The following is a 22,574-nucleotide window of genomic DNA, read 5'->3' as shown; positions in this document are numbered from 1 at the left end:
ATGCAGTTGTCTCTCGTCCCACCAAACAAATTAAAGGTGAATTTTTGTCTGAAGCAGTTTGGGAATTATATGTTTTTTTTGTTAGTGATTTAGCAGACTATTGGAAAGCCGAAGCAAGAAAACCCAAAGGGAAATCATTTTTTTTTTGAGGACTGACGATTCTCGCTAGCATTGTTTAAAAGCAATTTTAGAAGTAGGCATTAGGCAAGTCATCGGGAAAAGAGTATTTGTTTGGGAGAGGAAGTATTTAGTTATTTAGTGTTGCATTTAATTAGGCGATTAATTGTAGATGTAGGTGTTTATTTATTTGATTGAATCAATTTAGATATTTAGATTTATCAATTTATTGATTTAAATTAACCGATTTATGTATTTAAATTTATTTATTTGGTTATCTAAACATGGAATTAATTATTCGCTTATTTATTTATTGCACTATTTATTTATTTGTTTTCTCCTTACGATTGAAGGTATTGAGGATTAATTAGCCAGGAACTAGGTGTTTAGTGGAGTAGGGTAGTCAGATAATAAACAATCCAATTTATTTATCACCAAGATAGTTAAGTAAATAGGGAATAGACGAAGGAAAGGAGTACGTTAGGAAAATTGGTTGATGAGTGACCCGGAGATTTTTAAAGGGTCGGGGAAGACAAGGCGTAGCCCAGAGGCACAGCGCAGGTACCAGCCGTACAACATGCCGACGACTCGGTCCCAGGACGGTAAAGCCGGCAGTAGGCTGGAAGGGCCGTCGCAAGTGGCGGAAAACGTACATGCGGGGTTGTACCAAGAGGACCCAGAAGCCGGAGCGGTAGGAGGTCAACAGCGAACCCGTAAGGACCTGGTGTTACCGTCCGAGTTAAGCTCAGCCGTGAACGCAGCCTTAGCCCAAGCACAGGAGACCTACCGAGCGTCGCTCGGGCAGCAAATGGAAGCGCTGAGATCGTCAATGCAAGCAGACATGCTAGAGTTCATGCGAGAGATCAACGCTGTGGTGGGTTCGTTAAAAGCGGAGCGAACGGCGAGTGATGCGAATGGAAGGAATCGGGGATCAAATGCAACCAGTCTGGGAGGAGGTCAACAGGAAGCACCCGGGAACCAGCAAGCACATCCAACGCACTTGTTCGTGGACAACCGAACATTGGAGGCCGATCAGAGGACCCAAGCCGATCAGAGACCCGTGGAGGAGTGGCTGTTCAACGGGATGGGCGCAGGAGCAAACCCTAACAGGAATCGACCGAGTTTCGGAGAGGCTAGGCAGGAGCAAGTGCAGATACGAAGATGGGGACTTAGCTTCGACGGCGATCCAAAGGGGATGCCCGTGGCGGAATTCATATTCCGGGTGGAGCATCTACAGACGTCGTACCAGGTACCGTGGGCGGAGGTGTTGAAAGCCTTTCACACATTGGTCAGTGGCCACGCAAGGGATTGGTACTGGATGCATGTGCGGACGGTAGGAATGCCGGACTGGCCGAATCTGAGATATGGTCTCCAGCAGCAGTTTCAAGTTCGTCGGACAGAGTTCGAGCGAGAGCAAGAGCTCAGGGAACGCCGACAACGCCACGGGGAGTCGGCGGACCAGTACATCCAGGAGATGTTGGTGTTGAGGTCGAGATTGCTGAATCCGTTCTCGGATTATGATCTAATAAAGATCATAAAGATCAATATTAGGGATGCAATTTCGAGGGTGATTTATCCAATGCAGATACCAAATCTCCAGAAGGTGCGAGAAGAGTGTGCGGACGCCGAGAAACTGCTGGCGACGCGATGGACAAGGAGCGGTCCAGACCATGGGGGTAGTAGGCGCAGGGAAGATCACAAAGTACATGAATTGGATGCGAACACTCACGACCCGGAGGAACAGACCGAGGCATTGGATGCTGTCCATAGGACGAGGGAATCCGGAGGCGACCGCACCCAGCTGAAGTGCTGGAATTGCGCTCAGCCGGGTCACACCTATTTTGAGTGTGAGTCGGCCGTACGTAACCTGTTCTGCTACAAGTGCGGGCTGGCCGGGGTCATCCTCCCTAAATGTCCTAAATGTCGGCCGGGAAACGCGAAAAGGAGCACGACGCAATTGGAGGAGTCGAGTTCCACGTCGCCGCGAAGCAGCCAATAGATAGGCCCTCCAACGTTAAATTAGATACCCCTAAGGAAAGAAGTAGCAATAAGAATATTTACACTACCATATATAAGGTTAACCAAGCGGTATTACCCGAAGCTAGATGGTCCGAGCGCAAGCCGATAAAGGAAAGACAGCGGCAGTACGAACAGGCCAGGAATCGGATAATGGGGGACGAACTCGATGAGAGTATCCGAACGGGAGCAGTCAGAGCACAGCGGGCTCGGGACAGGTTTCAGGGGCGAAAGAGAAGGCGGCTCCAGGTGTGTGCTGCAGTCCACTCGGCAATTCGTCAGGATGACAGGCCATTCGCACGAGTGAAGTTGGGCCCGAGGACGCTGATGGGACTACTGGATACAGGGGCATCGGTGAGCCTTCTGGGGAAAGGTGGCCTGGAACTGATAGGAGAATTGGAGCTGAAACTTCAAGACATAAAGAAATTCTCAGTACAAACAGCGGGCGGCACTCCTCATAAAATACTGGGACATGTGTCGACAGTAATGACGTATGGAGGCCAGAAGCAGACTATGGAGTTGTTCCTGTGTCCCTCGCTGAAACAACCGCTGTACCTAGGGGTCGATTTCTGGCTGAAGTTTGGTCTGGCTCCGCATATAGTAGGCCTAGAACGACACAAGGAATTAGCCGAAATTGATGCTGAGGTGCTGACTAGGAGTAGACCAACGGAACCGCACGAATTGACGCACACGCAGCAGACACGTCTGGACCAGGTGAAGAACAACTTCAGGGCATTCGACACACATGGTTTGGGAAGAACGACGCTCGAAAGGCACGAAATTCAATTAATCGAGGGAGCCGTACCCGTAAAGGAGCGATTCTACCCGGTGTCTCCCGCGGTGCAAGAGCTGTTGTTTGCCGAGGGGGACGAAATGTTGCGCCTCGGAGTCATCGAAACCAGCGAGAGCCCGTGGAGCAACCGCGTGACGCTGGTACGTAAGCCGGGAAAAAACCGATTGTGTCTGGATGCGCGGAAACTAAACAAATTAACCGTGAAGGATGCTTACCCGCTGCAGAGCATCGAGTCAATTCTGAGCCGCGTAGAGGATACGGTGTACATCAGCAGCATCGATTTAAAGCACGCATTTTGGCAGATAGAGCTGGAGCCTGAAAGTCGGACGTACACAGCATTCACGGTGCCGGGCAGACCACTCTATCAATTTAAATCGATGCCCTTCGGGTTGTGCAATGCAGCCCTGGCCAGGCCGGAAAACTGATGCGAGAACCGTCAGCGGAGCACCGGCCCCAAGGAACCGTCAGCGGAGCACCGACTGGAGACACGTTTCTGTCCCCACACACCAGCCCCCCCCCCCCCCGGGGAAAGAATCCGGACTTCAAAGCAGAAATACACACACACGATTCACACACACCCACCTTCATCCACCCACATCACACACAACCCACGCATGTATACCCTCATTCATAACACATCACATAACATCACCACATTTCGCACATCTACACCCGTCCGACCCACAATTAAACAATATATCACGATCATATAAAAAAACACCACGATCAAACGTAAACATCAGCAAGCATCAGGAAGCAACAACTTTTATCAAAGGGGGCTGCCAATTCGGCCGAAATAGGGTTTATTTTGTTGTTAGTATTTTTGTGTTAGTATTTGTTTCCTTTATATAAACCTAGATTATTAATTAATAATGTTCAAGTTAAATATGAAAATATAATGGATATAAAAATGAAAATTTGAAAAGAGTCATGAGTGAATAGAAAACGGTAGTTGGGTGGGACGAGAGCGAGAAGAAGAGCGGGACCCTACCCTGAATATGAAAAGGGAGCGAATTCAAAAGGTGGCGCTCATGGAAGGGTGGGACCCTGCTAGGGATAACGAAACCAACTATCCCCGCTGACGAAAGTGCCAACGAGGACAAGTCTGTCCTATAAATTAGATTTGTTTTTTTTGTATGTTTTTTTGTTTTGTTCAATCCGTCCCCTGGCTTATCGGGTCGGAAGCACCCCTGACTTTCCCGTGAGCTAGCTGGGAACGATAGGCCAGGGTGGCAAAGAGGCGGATCATAACAGCCTGTATGCCGAGGTACAGCATTAAAGAGAAACCCGATTTCGGAACTTTGATATCAAATGCTAAGGTTTTTTTTTTATTCAAGCCTCTAATCACAAAATAACTCGAATTTTCGGCGGTCATAGCCGTGCCTTCTTTTTAAATGATTGTTCAAATATTCAACCAACTGTCAAAGACAGTCCAACTGAAAGTATTCATTAAGATTGTTGCATGTTGCATTTTCCACCCCCCATAAGCCGGGGAGCACTTACCAGCTTGGTAAATCCTTTTCAAAGGATTCCGGCTAATAAGCCGGATAAGTTAATAAACTCTAGCATTAATTTTAAATTTTGCACAGCGGTGCCAGATCAACCAGATGTGCTGCCAGACAAGCAGAAAATCATACGTAACAACAGCCTAGAGCTGCCAGACAGGCGAAAAAACTAGCGTTTCAGCTGTTCTCCCGGGTTTTTTTTACTTTAAAATGATAATTCATGGAATTGAATGCAATTCAGCTATTTACAAAGGTTTTTATATTATATAATTTATTAACAAAAAAATGTATTATGAATACCATATAATGATAATCATAGCTTAGAGGTAAATGCAATTGATACTACATAAAGTCGTCCGACTCGTTGCCTGCATCGTAGTTTGTGCGCATATTTTCGGACTTCTGGAGCGAGGCATAGCTGCGAAACTCTGCCTCCAGTTCACGCTGCTTGGCCGCTTCCTTCTCCTGTTCGCGCTTAGCGCGAAGCATCTTCTTCTGGTCGTTGCGTGCAGCCACATCACGCGCCTCGCGCTGGCCACGAAAGTCGGGATGCTCCTCCTCCGTCTTGGTACGGTTAAGGCGATTCACAATCTCATTGACCCGCTTCTCTAGGCGAATCTTGCGAACAGCCCCCTCATTGTGATAGGCCACTTGTCCCGGCTCCATGTCGGGGGTCTTCTTCAGGTTCTCCCACATGGTGTAGACAACCTCCAGATTGTTCACCTTGTTGCCCTGAATGCTGTTGGCCTTGCACAGCTGGGCCGCGTCAACCAGCACATCGCTGGGTATGTCATCAATGGTCTGACCCGGCTTCAGGCGCAGGTAAACGTGCGCCGACGAGAGATTGTTTACATGGAACCATACATCTTCCGGCCAGCCCCAGCGGATGAGTTCCTCGTTTTCGTGCTTGTCGCGGCCCATGTACAAAATGGCCGGCGGCTGGACAATGTTGCTTTTAAAGTAGAACACCATTTTGCAGATCGAAAATTAAACAAAAAAACTTTTTTGACACTCGAAGGGAGAAAAAAGGGGGCACGGACCAGTGAGACCGCGGATTTATCGTTAAAACCCTCAGAAATATACCAAAACATACCGTCTCATTTAAAAATATACCGTAAATATACTGACGAGCTCAAGCTCCATTATACATATTCCTCAATTTTGATATTCCGTCGAATATTAATACCTATATAGAACATTTAGCCATGCCCACATAATTTTAACAGATTAATGAATCAATTATCAACTTAACTGGCTTATTCTAAATACTTGTTTTAATTGGATTTTGCGTACAAAATGGTTTTAGCAAAATAGGTCAAAACAAACAAAACGAAAGAGGCTAGTCGTTCATATTGCTCAATTTAGAGATTCCGTTGAATAATTCTGGCTAAATAAAAAATTTAGTTTTGAACAATTAATTTTAGGCCATTGATTAATACATTTTCTATAAGATTGGCTATTTTTAAGTACTCCCATTTATTGTATTTTGACTGCAGCAAGGTTCAAACAAAAAAAGGTCAACAAAAAACAGTGGCAACGTAAGTGAGTATGGAATGCGCCTTAAGTGATTATGAAATGTCACTTCAACCGGAGTTTCTGCACAGGTATACCCTATTTCGTTAATATAATATGAAGAAACTGTTTTAAAACGTAATTAACAAAGAAAATATCTCAAATTGATATGTTATATTCATGCATATGGTTAGGGTCTTGTAAATATATCTCGATTCTGATACCCATTCTTGGTTTTTGTAAGACCACTACCTTCAAAATATCGTTAAAAAACCGTTAAAACAGAGCCTGACTAGTTTTGGGCTTTATTGGTCCATTAGATGACAAACATTTCCTCAATTCTAGAACATCCATTTCTCCAGAGTATTCAAAATGTTGCTCAATCCTAATATACATACGCCTAATATACCCTGAAGGCAAAATCGGATTTATGCCTTAAAGGCGAGGTGAGGCTCGTACGAATCTTGCAATTTGCTTTCCTGTTTTTGCTCGTTGTCCGTACCCCATTGTATAGCCCATTCAAAATTATGACTCATTTTTTCGTTCCACACTAGAGCTACTTTGGGTGTACACTGCAGACATCGATGTATTTTTCTCAAACATTGGATGTTCTTAGATTACATTCTAGTTAATTTACACTATTATTAATATGGTTGATCTAATGATAAAATAAGTTTAAAGTATTTGCCTTAAGGATTTATTTTTGCTCCCCCTTTAAGGGCCGACCAGATCATAGTTCATAGTGTATGGAGAAAAAAAGTGCTGAGGTGTAGGATGAGAATACCAAAATAATCCATTATCAGCACCTATCACGACGTGCTGCTGGACAATGGTGAGTGTAACTTGACAGGTTGGCCAGCAATGCGTAACCTAACATGGTTTGCTTCTCCTTCTCTTCCTGTGCCTGCTCCTGTTTGCTCCCAACCAGAAGACTATCTCAATCCCGTACACAAGGACGTCGTTGTCACGGAGAGCGGTCTGAGGCAGCAGCAGCATGGCGTGGGCAGCGGGATACACATGAACAGCGGCAATATCAACAGCCTGACCCACTCGCACTCGCAGTACTATATCACCGAGATCGATCCCATGGAGCTGGGCATTCAGATGTCGCACCAGGTGGAACCCTCCGAGGAGGAGGTGCTTTTCAGCGATGAGTTCAATCTCAACTACTTTGGCTACAATCCCGGTAGCGATATTGTCGCTTGACCGCGTAGACAACAGTCGGAATCGGGTTCGGCTTTGGGATCGGGTTCGGGTTCGGTTCCAGTACCCGTTTCCATTCCCACTCCCGTTTCCGTTCCCGTCGCTTCAGCTCCGGCTCCAGCTCAGCCAAGCAATTGAGATGGGCCCCCAACCCAGTGCTCGCTCCATGCCAGACAACAATCGTAACTGTAGCAGATCCTACTCATAAGCCAAGTCTCAACGAATACTAGTCACACATTCAGCACACGAAAACACTCACAAGTAACCACCTAAGGACTTCCCATCATAAGCGCCCCCCGCCCCCTCCCATTTGTATAGTCTAGTCTTGAGTGTACCAATGCAAATACCTATCATGTAATTTGTGCCCATTTTTTGTCTATATTTTAGTTGAATACATAGGAGCTAAGTAGCTTACTAGCGTTAAGGATATATTGTGTGTACGGGTATATCCCCCGATAGCTCCTCCCCGAATTTAGTTAAGTGTTTCTACAATTAGTCGAATAAACCATACCAACCTAACTAATCTAGGCCTAGAGCATATCGAGTAAACCTAATCCTTGTATGTACTTACGGATACTCTTTACCCCTACCCATGTCTACCCAAGTCTACCCATGTCTGTAGTAGTAACTGCACCTAACTGGTTTTATTCATTATTGCAAAATAAACCCTTTTTTTTATTAAATCTCATCTAATGTAAAGAGTGCATAGGCTCTCTTGGAGGTGTGGAATCCCGTTTATATCTGGCTGAAAATCCCGAATGTCGGCCGAGACGTTGACAGTTTGCGCCTCTTTGCTTTGGGCGCATCATGGAAAATGTGGTTGACATGCACAAGATCCACAATATCCGCCCTATGCCGCATGCCCCAAGCCCTATGTTATCTGATGCAGGGTGCTGGCTGGCACCCGTATCCCTCGTATCAGTGAGTGGATACCTGAGGGATCCTTGGGTGTTAAGACGTTCGTGTTTTAGCATGGCCCGGGGGCCAGGGGTAGCTATTTTTCGCTATTGACGATCACAGGGAAAGAAGCAATGCCTTTTATTTCAGAGAGATGCGTCTGCCCAGCGAGGATCCAGAGATCTGGATTAAACGCCTGTATGCCGAGGTACAGCATTAAAGAGACGCCCGATTTCGGAACTTTGATATCAAATGCTAAGGTTTTTTTTTATTCAAGCCTCTAATCACAAAATAACTCGAATTTTCGGCGGTCATAGCCGTGCCTCTTTTTAAATGATTGTTCAAATATTCAACCAACTGTCAAAGACAGTCCAACTGAAAGTATTCATTAAGATTGTTGCATGTTGCATTTTCCACCCCCCATAAGCCGGGGAGCACTTACCAGCTTGGTAAATCCTTTTCAAAGGATTCCGGCTAATAAGCCGGATAAGTTAATAAACTCTAGCATTAATTTTAAATTTTGCACAGCGGTGCCAGATCAACCAGATGTGCTGCCAGACAAGCAGAAAATCATACGTAACAACAGCCTAGAGCTGCCAGACAGGCGAAAAAACTAGCGTTTCAGCTGTTCTCCCGGGTTTTTTTTACTTTAAAATGATAATTCATGGAATTGAATGCAATTCAGCTATTTACAAAGGTTTTTATATTATATAATTTATTAACAAAAAAATGTATTATGAATACCATATAATGATAATCATAGCTTAGAGGTAAATGCAATTGATACTACATAAAGTCGTCCGACTCGTTGCCTGCATCGTAGTTTGTGCGCATATTTTCGGACTTCTGGAGCGAGGCATAGCTGCGAAACTCTGCCTCCAGTTCACGCTGCTTGGCCGCTTCCTTCTCCTGTTCGCGCTTAGCGCGAAGCATCTTCTTCTGGTCGTTGCGTGCAGCCACATCACGCGCCTCGCGCTGGCCACGAAAGTCGGGATGCTCCTCCTCCGTCTTGGTACGGTTAAGGCGATTCACAATCTCATTGACCCGCTTCTCTAGGCGAATCTTGCGAACAGCCCCCTCATTGTGATAGGCCACTTGTCCCGGCTCCATGTCGGGGGTCTTCTTCAGGTTCTCCCACATGGTGTAGACAACCTCCAGATTGTTCACCTTGTTGCCCTGAATGCTGTTGGCCTTGCACAGCTGGGCCGCGTCAACCAGCACATCGCTGGGTATGTCATCAATGGTCTGACCCGGCTTCAGGCGCAGGTAAACGTGCGCCGACGAGAGATTGTTTACATGGAACCATACATCTTCCGGCCAGCCCCAGCGGATGAGTTCCTCGTTTTCGTGCTTGTCGCGGCCCATGTACAAAATGGCCGGCGGCTGGACAATGTTGCTTTTAAAGTAGAACACCATTTTGCAGATCGAAAATTAAACAAAAAAACTTTTTTGACACTCGAAGGGAGAAAAAAGGGGGCACGGACCAGTGAGACCGCGGATTTATCGTTAAAACCCTCAGAAATATACCAAAACATACCGTCTCATTTAAAAATATACCGTAAATATACTGACGAGCTCAAGCTCCATTATACATATTCCTCAATTTTGATATTCCGTCGAATATTAATACCTATATAGAACATTTAGCCATGCCCACATAATTTTAACAGATTAATGAATCAATTATCAACTTAACTGGCTTATTCTAAATACTTGTTTTAATTGGATTTTGCGTACAAAATGGTTTTAGCAAAATAGGTCAAAACAAACAAAACGAAAGAGGCTAGTCGTTCATATTGCTCAATTTAGAGATTCCGTTGAATAATTCTGGCTAAATAAAAAATTTAGTTTTGAACAATTAATTTTAGGCCATTGATTAATACATTTTCTATAAGATTGGCTATTTTTAAGTACTCCCATTTATTGTATTTTGACTGCAGCAAGGTTCAAACAAAAAAAGGTCAACAAAAAACAGTGGCAACGTAAGTGAGTATGGAATGCGCCTTAAGTGATTATGAAATGTCACTTCAACCGGAGTTTCTGCACAGGTATACCCTATTTCGTTAATATAATATGAAGAAACTGTTTTAAAACGTAATTAACAAAGAAAATATCTCAAATTGATATGTTATATTCATGCATATGGTTAGGGTCTTGTAAATATATCTCGATTCTGATACCCATTCTTGGTTTTTGTAAGACCACTACCTTCAAAATATCGTTAAAAAACCGTTAAAACAGAGCCTGACTAGTTTTGGGCTTTATTGGTCCATTAGATGACAAACATTTCCTCAATTCTAGAACATCCATTTCTCCAGAGTATTCAAAATGTTGCTCAATCCTAATATACATACGCCTAATATACCCTGAAGGCAAAATCGGATTTATGCCTTAAAGGCGAGGTGAGGCTCGTACGAATCTTGCAATTTGCTTTCCTGTTTTTGCTCGTTGTCCGTACCCCATTGTATAGCCCATTCAAAATTATGACTCATTTTTTCGTTCCACACTAGAGCTACTTTGGGTGTACACTGCAGACATCGATGTATTTTTCTCAAACATTGGATGTTCTTAGATTACATTCTAGTTCATTTACACTATTATTAATATGGTTGATCTAATGATAAAATAAGTTTAAAGTATTTGCCTTAAGGATTTATTTTTGCTCCCCCTTTAAGGGCCGACCAGATCATAGTTCATAGTGTATGGAGAAAAAAAGTGCTGAGGTGTAGGATGAGAATACCAAAATAATCTTTTTGAAAACATTTAACTCTGTTTTGAATCAACTATTTTTTATTGTGTTTATTTCATACCCTCAATGGGTTAAATTTAAGGAAAAGAATCGATTTCCCACTTTTGAACTCTGAAAAGCTGGCAGTATTTCTGGGGCATTTTTAGGCTTATACAAAATACGAAATGCATGCCAAAAATACCACAAACAGATGTAGTTTCATAATTTCAAACGTAACGTGTTTTTCTTCAGCAATTACCATTTACCAGATGCTGATTCTAGGCCACAATTAACTGACAAAAAGCTGTCTTGTTGCCAGGCGTTCATCTCATCTCCGCTTCTCAGCCGATCTGACGCAGCCCCAGGCACTTGAGATAACCAGTTATGGGTTTTTTGTTATTTTTTGGGGTAGACAGTCTCACGTTTCGCTTTTTATCAGCTGTCTGGGAGGGCCATTAACGCGTGAGAGTTTGCTGAAATTTCGGCTTTATACCCTCGCAGAGGGTTGTACGATCAATGCAAACTATTCGCACGACTATCTTTTAGTCCCAATACAATTTTTAGCACACAGTTTACTATATTTTGATTCTAACAACAAACAGTAAAATTATTTTACTTAAATGGTACCTATTGAAATCAGTCCTCTATACACTATGGCTTCCTTTGTAATGAGTGATCTGCCAGGGTATCTATTATTCCTCGTTTGCGTATTGTATTTAAAATAGTTAGCTGACAGTGCAGTTCCAAGAAGATTGATGGGTAGTGATAGGGAGAGAGCAAGGCAAGGGTAGTAGTATTTGTCGTCAGAGACGTTGGGGGAAACCTGAATCTTCCCATAACTCAGCTCGAGCGAACACACAAAACATGAAAACAAAATTAAATTACTTTCTGGAACCCTTGTCGCTGGCCATAAATAACTTATCGTTTCACTCGGCTTCAGTTTCTGGTTCGGCAATCCCATTTTGTTCAGGGGGTTACTTGTTGTTGCCTTGCCTAATTTCATGCCTGACAATTTCAAATTGGTAGCGCTGCTCAAATATTGGGCGATAAATATTTTATTTTCGCCAAATTAGCTGGCACAATCAGAGAGTAAATATTTGGTTTAAAGCAATGTTCTACCTGCCTCATTATGATTATTATTATCATTGCCGCGATTAAGTTGCTGTGGCGCTAAGAGCCACAATAAATGTGGCTCGTATTTTATTCATTAAACCAACACAATTGGCAATCCCATCCACTCGTACACTTAAAGCCACAACAGGGCAGGCGGGCAGGCAGGCCGCGTGGCAGCGGCGTGAACACCTCCCCATTGCTATTGCTGAATCGGAATACCAGAATACTTGCAGAGCCACCGATATCTCGAGTTGCGCATAATTTATGCACCCTCAGGGGAGAGCGCAATGTGAGTAGAGTAGAGCAAAGCAGAAGTGGCTCTACTCTGATAAGCATTCCACACTCTCGCTTACTCTCTCTCTCTCTCTCTTAATCACTCTCTTCCGTTAGCCTTGGCTTCTGGCCAACTGCAGCGACACCGCTGCCGATCGTAAACAGAAAAATCATTATAAAACACATTTTTGTTTACCCTAACCCGAAATGGCGTAGATTTCTGCATCAGTCTGACCCGATAGAATACAAAAATAATAATTTATTTCCAATTTGGCCCAGATTAATGTAAATTATGCAAATATATCTACATATTGTAGTGTTGGTCCACTCCCTACCCTTAAAACATGCCATGACTATATTAATTATACCAGCAGATCTTCCCTACTACTGGTACTTCCACTACCAATGAATAAAGTAAACGTGAGCTCCATTTATAAATGGAATTTCCGAATGGGAGGGAATAACGTATAGTTTCTTTTGTATGGATGCACAATCCGCCAATCCCCTCCAGCACTTTTTCCAACCAAAGAGTATGCGAATGACGACCAAGAATAGATGTTACATATTCTAATTCTTCGATTTAATTTTCATTTTCATTTTCATTGCACAGCAGCCTGCAGTCTGCAGTCTGCAGCCTGCCGCCACCCGTCCATGTCCATGTCCAAGTCGCCCCAAGTTCGTTGCCAATGTCGTTCGATTGTAGGAGAGGGGAAAAGAATGAGTAAAGAATAATGAATAAAGAGAATGAGAATTGAAAAGGGAAGCGGGTGCCACAGGTTCGATGGGGATAACAACTTGTGGGCTTTACTTCCGCAGACAGGGCGAGGCGTATACGTAACGCAGCATTCTATTTGTGCGACATATTGCGTATACGACGTGTGGAGCCAGCCATATTTTTTTTGCTACTAAATTAATTTGCAAATTATTCTGACCAGGGGAGAAAATAAAGCAACGTAAGCAGAGCATCCAGCCCAGTTCATTCTCAGTTGCTTGGCAAACGTTGACCCAAGCGGACGCGCAACCGGTTGATGAAACCCGCCAGAACAAAAGAACAGGAAGAACAAAGCAACGAAGGGCAGGCAGCAAGCAGCAGGCAGCAGGAGCAGGAGTAGAAGCAGGAGGTAGTTGCCACAAGAACAGCCTCACACAAAGCCCCGGTGAAGGGAGCAGTCAGACATCAGACAGCGGTAGGCAGGAACTACAGCTGGTTTTTACCCAGAACACACCATCAAAGGCCCTACAGAACGGAACGGGACGGGACGGGACGGGGCAGGAAGACAGCCGAGAACAGGAGCTGGAGCTGGTTGCCATAACAACACTGTGGCTCAGGGAAAGGGTAGGCAGACACCAGACAGTGGAAACCGATTGCGTATGTACATGCGGAGGCTCGTCATTGGCTGTCACCGACAGCAGCACCAGCAGAAGCAGCAGCTCAAATTGACTGAATGGTGAAAACAAATCGTTGAATTTGTTAAATTCGCTGTCTATGAGTGGTATAGTGAGTGTGTCGATTGCGAGAGCTAGTGTTGAGTGTTGACAGGTGATAATCGATAGGGGAATCAATAGCAAGCACGCTGCTGGCAAATGTTCAACACGAAGAGCGACATTCGTCCGGCAACTGATAACTGAGGGGAGAACATAACGACAGAACACTGCGCTTAAAAGGCGCCAGCGCCCGTCCTCCGAGAGAGGTGGCTGACTGGTGGCTGCAGGCCACAGACACAGACACAGACACAGACACAGACAGAAACAGAAACAGAGAGACACGCACGCGGCGCCGACACGAGACACAGCAGGGAGTAGTGTAGCCGAAGTCGTCATCGAAAGAAGCTTATGAAATTGATACTGGAGCCAGCCCATGATTGAAATGCGCGGAAGTTTCCACTTGTCGTTACAATTCAAGTGTAGCCAACACCAGCACGAGCAGCAGCAGCAGCAGCAGCAGCAACACTACCAGCAGCAACACCCAAAGTATCAGAACAGAGTGAGGCAGCAGTCGACGACGTTGACTCCACGGTTCGTTTATAACCATTAATTGATTGGCGGCGTGCGCGCAAAGAGCTCCAGCAGAAAGCGCCACACAATTGGGCACGCCTCATCCAAGGAACCCAAGGAACAGGCACATCCACCATGAAGGACCAAGAAGAGCCATCGTTTCGCAGTCCCGTGATCTGCAAAGACATGGACCACACCAAAACAAAGGAGCATTGCAGAAAGCCGCTGGGCGAGAGCCACCGGGCCGTGTTGCGACAGAAGCTGATGGTCTTTCTGGGCAACAGCGGAGTACTCGGCTCGGGCATGGTCATCAGCATGCCCTCGGTGACGCTCACCCAGCTGCACGACGAGACCCAGCCCTTCTGGCTGGACAAGGACGAGTCCAGCTGGTTCGGTGAGTAGCTAAAGCCATATGCAGGCGAAGAGCGGCTCTTACTTTTTCGTTTCCGTTTCTTCTCCGTTTTCCGACCACAGCTTCCATCAACAACATGGCCTGTCCCTTGGGCGGGCTGCTGGTCAGCTATTTCATGGACCGCATCGGCCGCAAGTATACCATCCTGGTGACCAACCTGCTGGGCCTGCTTGGCTGGCTGCTGCTGGCCACCAGCTTTCTGCACACCGACCGCGACATGATCTATGCCCAGATGCTGGTGGGTCGTGCCCTGGGGGGCATAATGATCGGCATGTTCGTGTCACCGGTGGGCGTGTACTCCGCCGAGATCAGTCTGCCACGGATCCGGGGAAGACTCATATTGGGCACCTCCATTGGCCTCGCCGGCGGCATCCTGATGATGTACCTACTGGGTTACTTCATACGCAGCAATATCGTGCTCATCTCGACGATTAGCTGCTGCTACCAGCTGGCGGCCACTCTCCTGGTCTTCCCCATGCCGGAGTCCCCCAGCTGGCTGCTGACCAAAGGACGCGACGAACGAGCCAGGAAATCCCTAAGATACTTCCGGGGCCTGCCGAAGAAAGGTGAGTTCTTACTAGGATTCCTTTATCTACATTATGTACTGATTTCTGTTACTTAAAGAGGACGACTACGTGCCGGAGTTCGAGGAAGAGCTGGCGCACATGAAGGCGACGGCCGAGAACAGTCGGACTACGGCGGCCAGCGAATCGCTCAGCCGGCTCATACAGCGTCCGGAGGTGTACAAGCCGGTTCTAATGATGACAGCCTTCTTTGGCTTTCAGCAGGCCTGCGGCGTGGTTGTCATCATCGTGTATGCCGTTCAGATAGCCCAGACGGCCGGCGTCTCCATCGACCCCGTGCTGGTGGCCGTCATGCTGGGCGTTGCTCGCATCATCATGACCTTTTTCATGAGCACCATCTTCGAGAAGTGGGGCCGCAAGCCGTCCGGCATCTTCTCCGCCTCGGGCATGGGCCTCTGCATGCTGCTGCTGGCCGCCGGCGGCTGGTGGCCAGATACAGTGGGCACCTGGCACTGGCTGCCAGTTGTGTGCATCGTTGCACACATCGTGTTCTCCACAATGGGCATGCTGACGCTGCCGTTCTTCATGATCTCCGAGGTGTTCCCGCAGCGGGCGCGCGGCAGTGCCTCCGGCATTGCCGTCTTCTTTGGCATGATCCTCGCCTTCATCATGCTGAAAATCTATCCGAACATGGAGGCCGCCATGGGCACTGCCAATCTGTTTGCCTTCTACGCGTTCATCTCGTTCCTGGCGGCCGGCTTCATCGGCTTCTTTGTCCCTGAGACGCGGGGACGCACCCTCGAGGAGCTGGAGGAGCACTGGCGGACGGGCAAATTCACCCGCCGGCTCACTCTCAACAACCTGAAGGAGGTGGAGCTGCACGAGCTCTTCCTGAAGAAGTAGTAGTTAAGAGAAAATTATCAGTGGTGTATTCAATCTGTGATGTGTCAAGTACTTAGCCTTGGCAGCAATGGAATGCGGCCCAAACAAACCATTTACAAAACCGATATCAATATCAATAAACTACTCGTAAATAAACAGAACCAAGCCGTAATCAAAGTCAATTGAAGTGCATTCACACTAGGGACTTCACTCTCTGGGTGTGCTCTGGGGCCAGGGCGGGCGCACTTGCCACCCAGCACTCAATTATGCAACGCAGCGATCCGGCTCGAGCCAGATCCAACCCTCGACCCTCAGATTATGCTATTCCGGCCGAGTCGACTCTAAACAATGACAATGCACAAGTTGGCCAATATCCTCCTACATACGTAACCAAGTTATCGCACTGATACGTAGTGATAGTGATAGCGCGACGAAAGGCCTTGGCCGCCCCATTGAGCTCTTGGAACGTGCCACGAAGGATTGCTATTTGGGTGCCGTGGGGGAGGGGCGTCTCTAGAACATTTCACCTTATCGTGCGAATTGCGCGCCCTGACGTAATTCCGCAACGGCTTGCCAAGTCGACGGTCGTTGGTTGTGCGAACATTAATTGGATGTGATTGGAAAACGTGTTTGAGCGTACTATCATCAGCTGGCGATCATCATTCATCATCATCATCATTAGTTCCAATGGAAACGGGGCAGCGGACCTCGATTTCCTTGTAATTCGATGCGAATTGACATCGTCGCTTCAGGGAAGCACTTAACTCTGTTCCTCCGTCAATTGGGTACTCGAGTGGTTGGGCATTACCACCGAGGACCACTGATGATATAATGTTTGTTGTGTTTCGAAAAAGCAGGCCCGACGAAAGTGCATTCAGGAAAACGCAGCGACGACTCATTGCACCGGCCACGCTGCAGCTGCGTCGAATTCGAGTGATGTGTTAACAAAAACATTACAATACTTGTAGTGCCCGACTGATAAGACTGTGCCCGTTGGTTGGCATTCGGTTTGGAGCGCGTTATTGACCGATTAAATACAGATTTTAATACATTTGAATCGCACCACCAAGCGTGCTGTTAGGTGCAACAGGAGACCTGTAACGTTCGAAAGGAGTGCACATCCAGTGCTGTTAAGTGCACAAGGAGCGCTGTTAGCAGCAGTGACTGATTTCAAGAGCACAGAGCATACAATACAGATATTATATGCAAGTGCTGACAAGAATTCAATATGGAAAGACCACCCCGCACATCTATTTTGTTAACAATGCCCGTCAATAGGCAGTGATGTTAACAGTTAGTGTATGGGGCTGTAAGGCGCAGCCAGAGCACGGTTCGCATTAAAAGGCCCGTTATTTGTTTGGTTTTCCGTTGAATTTTAAATATTTTCGTTTATTGGTTTTCCTTTTTTTAAGTACTGTACTTATCGCTTTGTAATGTGACATCTTAAGTACAACAATTAGCTGCTATTATGTATATATATATATAATATATGTATATATGTATTTGTATAAACGAATAAAATTAAATTTGTTCTTATTTCCGTTCGTTTATAAATGTATGCAAGTGTCAATGCGTGTTGTTGTGTGTTTCATTTACGGACTACGGAACAAGACAAGTTCTCTTTGTATGCCTCTGTGTCTCATGTGTGTGTGTCGTCGTTTATTCAGTATTTGTATGGTGTATTACGGTATTATTTATTTAAATATTTATTTATTTAAAAAAAAAAAATTCCGCTCGGGCTTAATCGTTATAATTTATATATATATATATATGTAGGTATATAGTGTATATACGGTTGTATAGTTAATATAATTTGCATTTTTGTTGAATATATTCCCGTTTTGTTGTTTGTTGCTTTTTTCGTTCGTTATTTAAACTGTAATTTGTTCCACTAAATTTGTTCTATTTATGAATTTATGTATATTGCTTATTTCAGTAGACCATTTAGTAGTTTTTTTTTAACTTACTTTTGCTCGAATTAATATTCTGCACTGTCGACTTATAGTTGCTTGTTTCTCTTTGTTGGTATTTGGTTTTTGGTTTTGTTTTTTTGTTTTCATTTTTGTTTAAGTTATTTAAAAATCTTTCATAGGGCAGTTCTCGTTTCAGATACAATCCTCGCCATCCCATCCCATTAACAGTTAACATCTTCATTACTAAAAAAAAAATTCTCTCCTCTATGCTGTCTCTGTTACTGGTTACTGGTTACTGTTTACTGGTAGCTACCACACACTATCTCTCTATGTATATATATTTATTGAATTGTATATCATTTGTCGGTGTTTTCGAGATGCTATAGATGACCGCTAGAACGCTACAAGAGGGGACTTGGGACAGGTTGGGGGACAGAGCAGAGATGTTCGAGATTGAAACCACAAAATAATAATACCGAAAAGTTTCATAGGTTAAAGCGCCATTAAATCTTTCTAATTCTACGCCCCTTCATCTCCTCCTCCACCGCTTGGATTCCCAATTGACGACGAAGAAGAATTTTTGACTATCTGGATTTCTACATACATATATACGAGTATACACATGCACTAATCTCACTGATCTCCGCTTTCTTGAGGTTCGCCTTTTTTTTGCCTTTTTTATGTATATGCTTATATAAAAAACGTTTTCCCTTACACTAAACAAAAAAATTGTATTGCATATTTCTGGTATTTGGTTTCATGATTTTTCTTCTGTTTTTCTAGTTATAAAAAGATTTGTTGTTCTTTGTTATCTTCTAGACTTCTAGACATTTATTTTGACATAAAAAAATGTATGCTATTTGCCTTGTTCATTGGTTTCTCTAAATATTCATTGAACAACATTTAAAATGTATCTGCGATTAGGTTGCTGTGAGGTTTTCATGTTCTACAACTTTCTTTATTAAAAATACCAAAAAAAAAACACACATGTCTCCCTAATTGCGCTTTCCTAGGCTCCTTCCTTGCTCTGATTCTCTGTTTCAACATTGTATCTCGGTGTTTTCCAACAAAATTAGCTTGGCTGCTTATGAGTAAAGAAAAAAATTGCCTAAAAGATGACGCCCGACAAAAAAAAGCACTACACTGACACAAAAAAGTATATTGATGATTTACGTTTTGTCACATGCCCAAAAAAACGTCACAAAAAATACTTACTCATACTAAAAAAAAAATATGGAGGATGAAAACCCACATGAATATTGAATTTGGTTTTCTTACGCGAGACGATCGCCATATGCTTGTTCCTCCGAGTAATCCAATATCCGTTATTCGTATATGTGTAAATCCACTTACAGGCTAAGGCTACAATTGGTTGAGAGTATTTTTGTTCGATTTAAAGTGTATCCACGCCCCCATCCGGTGGCAAACGACCGGTCGGGAGCTTTAGCATATGTCTCATACGTACATAATCGTACACATAAGTATTGATTTAATAAACATTTCGTTCGCTTCTGTGTATATTTTTGCATTTGCTTATTTGGGGTTCCTATTACCGGTATATTCGGGCATTTTTTCTGTTTTTCTGTTTACTGTTTAGAATCGTAACATTTTAGTGTTCAGCACAACCAAGCTGTAAGTTTAATCGAGTTTTTACTGTGTTTCGATTCGCCTTTCAAATACTTTCTCTTAAAGCTAGTTTATTTTTTATATTTTGAAAAAAATTGTTTTTTTTACGTGTACTAATTCGTTGACGTTTTCTCCCGTACAAACTCTGGGGAGGGGCAGAACTAAGAAATAATAACGTTAATAAACTAAAAGAAAACTCAGTGTGAATGTTTCTGATGGTCAAAATGTTTATTAGATAATTTTTCTTGCTTATTTGTTGGTAATTGTTGTATTTCGAAGCCAGATGTGGGACCGTGTAATACAACTAGAAAATAAATGGTATTTCAAAAAATTAAAATTTCGTTTCGACAAATTAAAAGTTTTCACATTCATGAACTAATGCATACAAATAGTGATAGGTTTGAACGGAACATATATGTATAATCGAATATTCTGAAGTTGTATCGTTATACATGTTTCTGAGTTTTCTGGGTTTCTGTTTTTCCATTAATTTATGCACCTACACCGAAAGAAATTATGAATGCTGTCTCTGCTTTCCGGGGGAGAGAATGTCTGGCCAAAAAAAGATCATAATAAAATAAAACGAAAATCAAAAAAAAACTTACAACTAAATACGGAAAATAAAAAAACACAAAACAATGCGGGATGGGTTAATATTTTATGCCTAGACCAGGTTCCTCACCCCCCCACCCCACAGGCGCTTAAGATTTTGAGTGCTTTTCTTTATATTTGCTTTTCCATTTCTTCTCTCTGTATTTCTGTCTCTTCTGATTTTCCTTTTCGTCGGACTCTTTATCACGTGGTTTCATTCATTCTTTTGCTTTCCTTCTTACAATGCTTGTTTTTCGTTATCGCTGCCACATGCTCAAGCTTTTTCATAAAATAAACTAAAAAAAAAGTGGATTTCACATCGATTATTATTATGTTATTAAAAAAAAAAAAGAAGCGTTTCTTCTCTATAGCTATGAAAAAAATTGGTATTTTGTAATTTCATGTGGGATTCCCCACTCAAAGTTCACCTCAAGCCTATCTCTAGCTAAGTATTTCTCTTGTATTTTTTGTTTTCGTTTATTCTTAAACAGCCTGAAAACTTGAGCATGCGCAGCCGCCTTGCCAGTCCATTATGGTTACGGTATATATTGAATAGACAAAAAAATTTGATTATAAATTATGAAAAAAAAAAAACAATATTTATAAGATAATCATAGTATCTGGATTAACTTCAGCTATAAACATACACGAAATTCGTGTACGTTGTTGCGGCATTGTTTGCGCCAAAAAAATCAGTTTCAGTTTCAGACACGGAGAAAAAAAATAGGGCTTATGTCCTCACGCCTACAAGTATGCTATATAGTATTGGATATATAAGTGTATGTGTGTGTTTTTGTATATATGTATGTATATATATATAATCTTGTATATATTCCTTTTGATATATATATATCATTATTATAAATATGTGACAAAAAAATGTGTGTTTTCGTAGTTATTTCTCTAGGTGTAAGCAAAAAAAATGATCGTTCCTTCCGATCTAGATCTCTCGATCTATATACATACATATATATATATATATAGGTTATATATATATATATATATATATTAATTTATCTTTTTATATATATGTATACGTGTCTTGTCTTACAGCTAGTTACAAAAAAGAAAAAAAAGATTCTTCCCAAAAAAAAGCACAAAAAGAAAAAAAACGTACTACAACATAAAAGTTCGAATGAGGAACATACACAAAAAAAAGGTATCGGGGTTTGAGAACATAAAAATTTGGGTTTCGTATCTATATATCTATATATATATAAATGGATAAATGGTTTCGATGGATACTGGTACTACGATGATCCATATTAGGTTCTAGATTATATATGCTTATCATTTGTTTTATATATTATCTGTACGCCAGAGGAAGCCAACATTTGATGTGTGGTTGGCTGTGGTTGTCGCTGTCGTGTCTGTTGTGGCACCTTCACTTGTTGCTGCTGATGTTGCGTGGAAGCTGTTGCTGATGTGCAGTTGCTGCAGCTTGAGTGTTTGCTGCTGCAGCTCCTGTTCAGTGGTTGGTATATTGAAGCTGAACTCGTGCTGTGGGGAACGACTACTATGGCTGACATTGCTCTGATTGTTGTGACTGCTGTTTTTGTTGTTGTTGTTGTGTGGCAGGTCATTGCTTTTGTTGCTGCAGCTATTGTTGGGGCCTGCGCGGCTATTGTTCTGATTGTTGGTGTAGCTACTGGTGTGGCCTGAACTGCTGTGGCGCGCCAGACCACTGCTACTGCTACTATTGTTGGTAAAGTTGCTGAGTGACAGACTATTCCCACTGTGGTTGGTGAAGCTGTTGTTGAGTGCCAGACCCGTCCTATTGTTGCTGTTGTAAGTGTTGTTGAGTGACAGGCCACTGTTACTGTTGTTGGTGTAACTGTTTGTGTTGTTGAGGGCCAGGTTATTCCCACTTATGTTTCTGTAACTATTGTTGAGTGCCAGACCACTGCCACTGTTGTTGAGTGCCAGGCCACTATTACTGCTGTTGGTGTAATTGTTAGTCAGTGGCAGGCCACTACTACTGTTATTGGTGTAACTGCTGTGGAGCATCTCATTACTGCCGCTGTTGTAGCTGTTGGTCTGGTTGTTGCTGTGACCATTGTTGAGACTGCTACTACTGGAGGGTTGTTGATTCTTTTGCTGTTGTTGTTGACGGGATGATTGTCCATTCAGCTGTTGCTGTTGCTGTGGCTGTGGCTGTGGCTGATACGGTGGTGGTGATAGTAGTGGTTGTTGTGATTGCGGTTGCTGCAACTGCAGTTGTTGTTGAAGATAATTCAGAGCAGCGACTCCGTTCTGTCGTATTACATCCAAATGATTGTTGGTATTGTTGTTGTTGGAGTTATTGTTATTAGATTGGTTGAAGTTGTTGTTGTTGTTGTTTCCTCCATTCGGGCTCAAACTGTGAGCAGCAGCATTATTGCCCAGGCGTTGTAGTTCTTGTTGTTGTTGATGATAGTGCTGATGGTAGAGTAGCATGTGGTTAATGTTGGTGCTACTGTTGCTATTGCCAATCG

At 43.5% G+C, this 22,574-nt stretch overlaps 4 protein-coding genes across 4 annotated transcripts; 1 reads left to right on the top strand and 3 right to left on the bottom strand.

Moving 5' to 3' along the window:
* Nucleotides 1–4,662: 4,662 nt before the first annotated feature.
* Nucleotides 4,663–5,489, bottom strand: LOC117192116 (coiled-coil domain-containing protein 25-like). Its single transcript, XM_033396808.1, has one exon. It carries the CDS (start codon nt 5,401–5,403, stop codon nt 4,774–4,776), a length of 630 nt encoding a protein of 209 aa, XP_033252699.1. The 5' UTR covers nt 5,404–5,489; the 3' UTR covers nt 4,663–4,773.
* Nucleotides 5,490–8,718: 3,229 nt separating this feature from the next.
* Nucleotides 8,719–9,545, bottom strand: LOC108158086 (coiled-coil domain-containing protein 25). Its single transcript, XM_017290238.2, has one exon. It carries the CDS (start codon nt 9,457–9,459, stop codon nt 8,830–8,832), a length of 630 nt encoding a protein of 209 aa, XP_017145727.1. The 5' UTR covers nt 9,460–9,545; the 3' UTR covers nt 8,719–8,829.
* A 3,584-nt stretch (nt 9,546–13,129) lies between these two features.
* LOC108158075 (facilitated trehalose transporter Tret1) lies at nt 13,130–16,131 on the top strand. The gene is made up of 3 exons (XM_017290227.2): nt 13,130–14,546; nt 14,627–15,130; nt 15,189–16,131. The coding sequence occupies exons 1-3, from the start codon at nt 14,288–14,290 to the stop codon at nt 15,989–15,991; spliced, it is 1,566 nt and encodes a 521-aa protein (XP_017145716.1). The 5' UTR covers nt 13,130–14,287; the 3' UTR covers nt 15,992–16,131.
* Nucleotides 16,132–19,716: 3,585 nt separating this feature from the next.
* LOC108157094 (putative uncharacterized protein DDB_G0286901) lies at nt 19,717–22,560 on the bottom strand. Its single transcript, XM_017288961.2, has one exon. The coding sequence runs from the start codon at nt 22,534–22,536 to the stop codon at nt 21,400–21,402; it is 1,137 nt and encodes a 378-aa protein (XP_017144450.1). The 5' UTR covers nt 22,537–22,560; the 3' UTR covers nt 19,717–21,399.
* Nucleotides 22,561–22,574: the final 14 nt, after the last annotated feature.

The sequence above is a fragment of the Drosophila miranda genome, chromosome XL (genome assembly GCF_003369915.1).
Source record: "Drosophila miranda strain MSH22 chromosome XL, D.miranda_PacBio2.1, whole genome shotgun sequence".
Lineage (NCBI taxonomy): Eukaryota > Metazoa > Arthropoda > Insecta > Diptera > Drosophilidae > Drosophila > Drosophila miranda.
Note: the sequence above shows the minus strand (reverse complement) of the source record. Positions and strands in the feature narration are given on the sequence as shown.

Excerpts from the sequence above, each read along its gene's own strand:
- LOC117192116 (XM_033396808.1), bottom strand. The coding sequence starts at position 5,403 with ATGGTGTTCTACTTTAAAAGCAACATTGTCCAGCCGCCGGCCATTTTG.
- LOC108158086 (XM_017290238.2), bottom strand. The coding sequence starts at position 9,459 with ATGGTGTTCTACTTTAAAAGCAACATTGTCCAGCCGCCGGCCATTTTG.
- LOC108158075 (XM_017290227.2), top strand. The coding sequence starts at position 14,288 with ATGAAGGACCAAGAAGAGCCATCGTTTCGCAGTCCCGTGATCTGCAAA. Across the intron at positions 14,547-14,626 it reads GGACGAGTCCAGCTGGTTCG|CTTCCATCAACAACATGGCC; the intron begins GTGAGTAGCTAA and ends TTCCGACCACAG. Across the intron at positions 15,131-15,188 it reads CCGGGGCCTGCCGAAGAAAG|AGGACGACTACGTGCCGGAG; the intron begins GTGAGTTCTTAC and ends TGTTACTTAAAG.
- LOC108157094 (XM_017288961.2), bottom strand. The coding sequence starts at position 22,536 with ATGCTACTCTACCATCAGCACTATCATCAACAACAACAAGAACTACAA.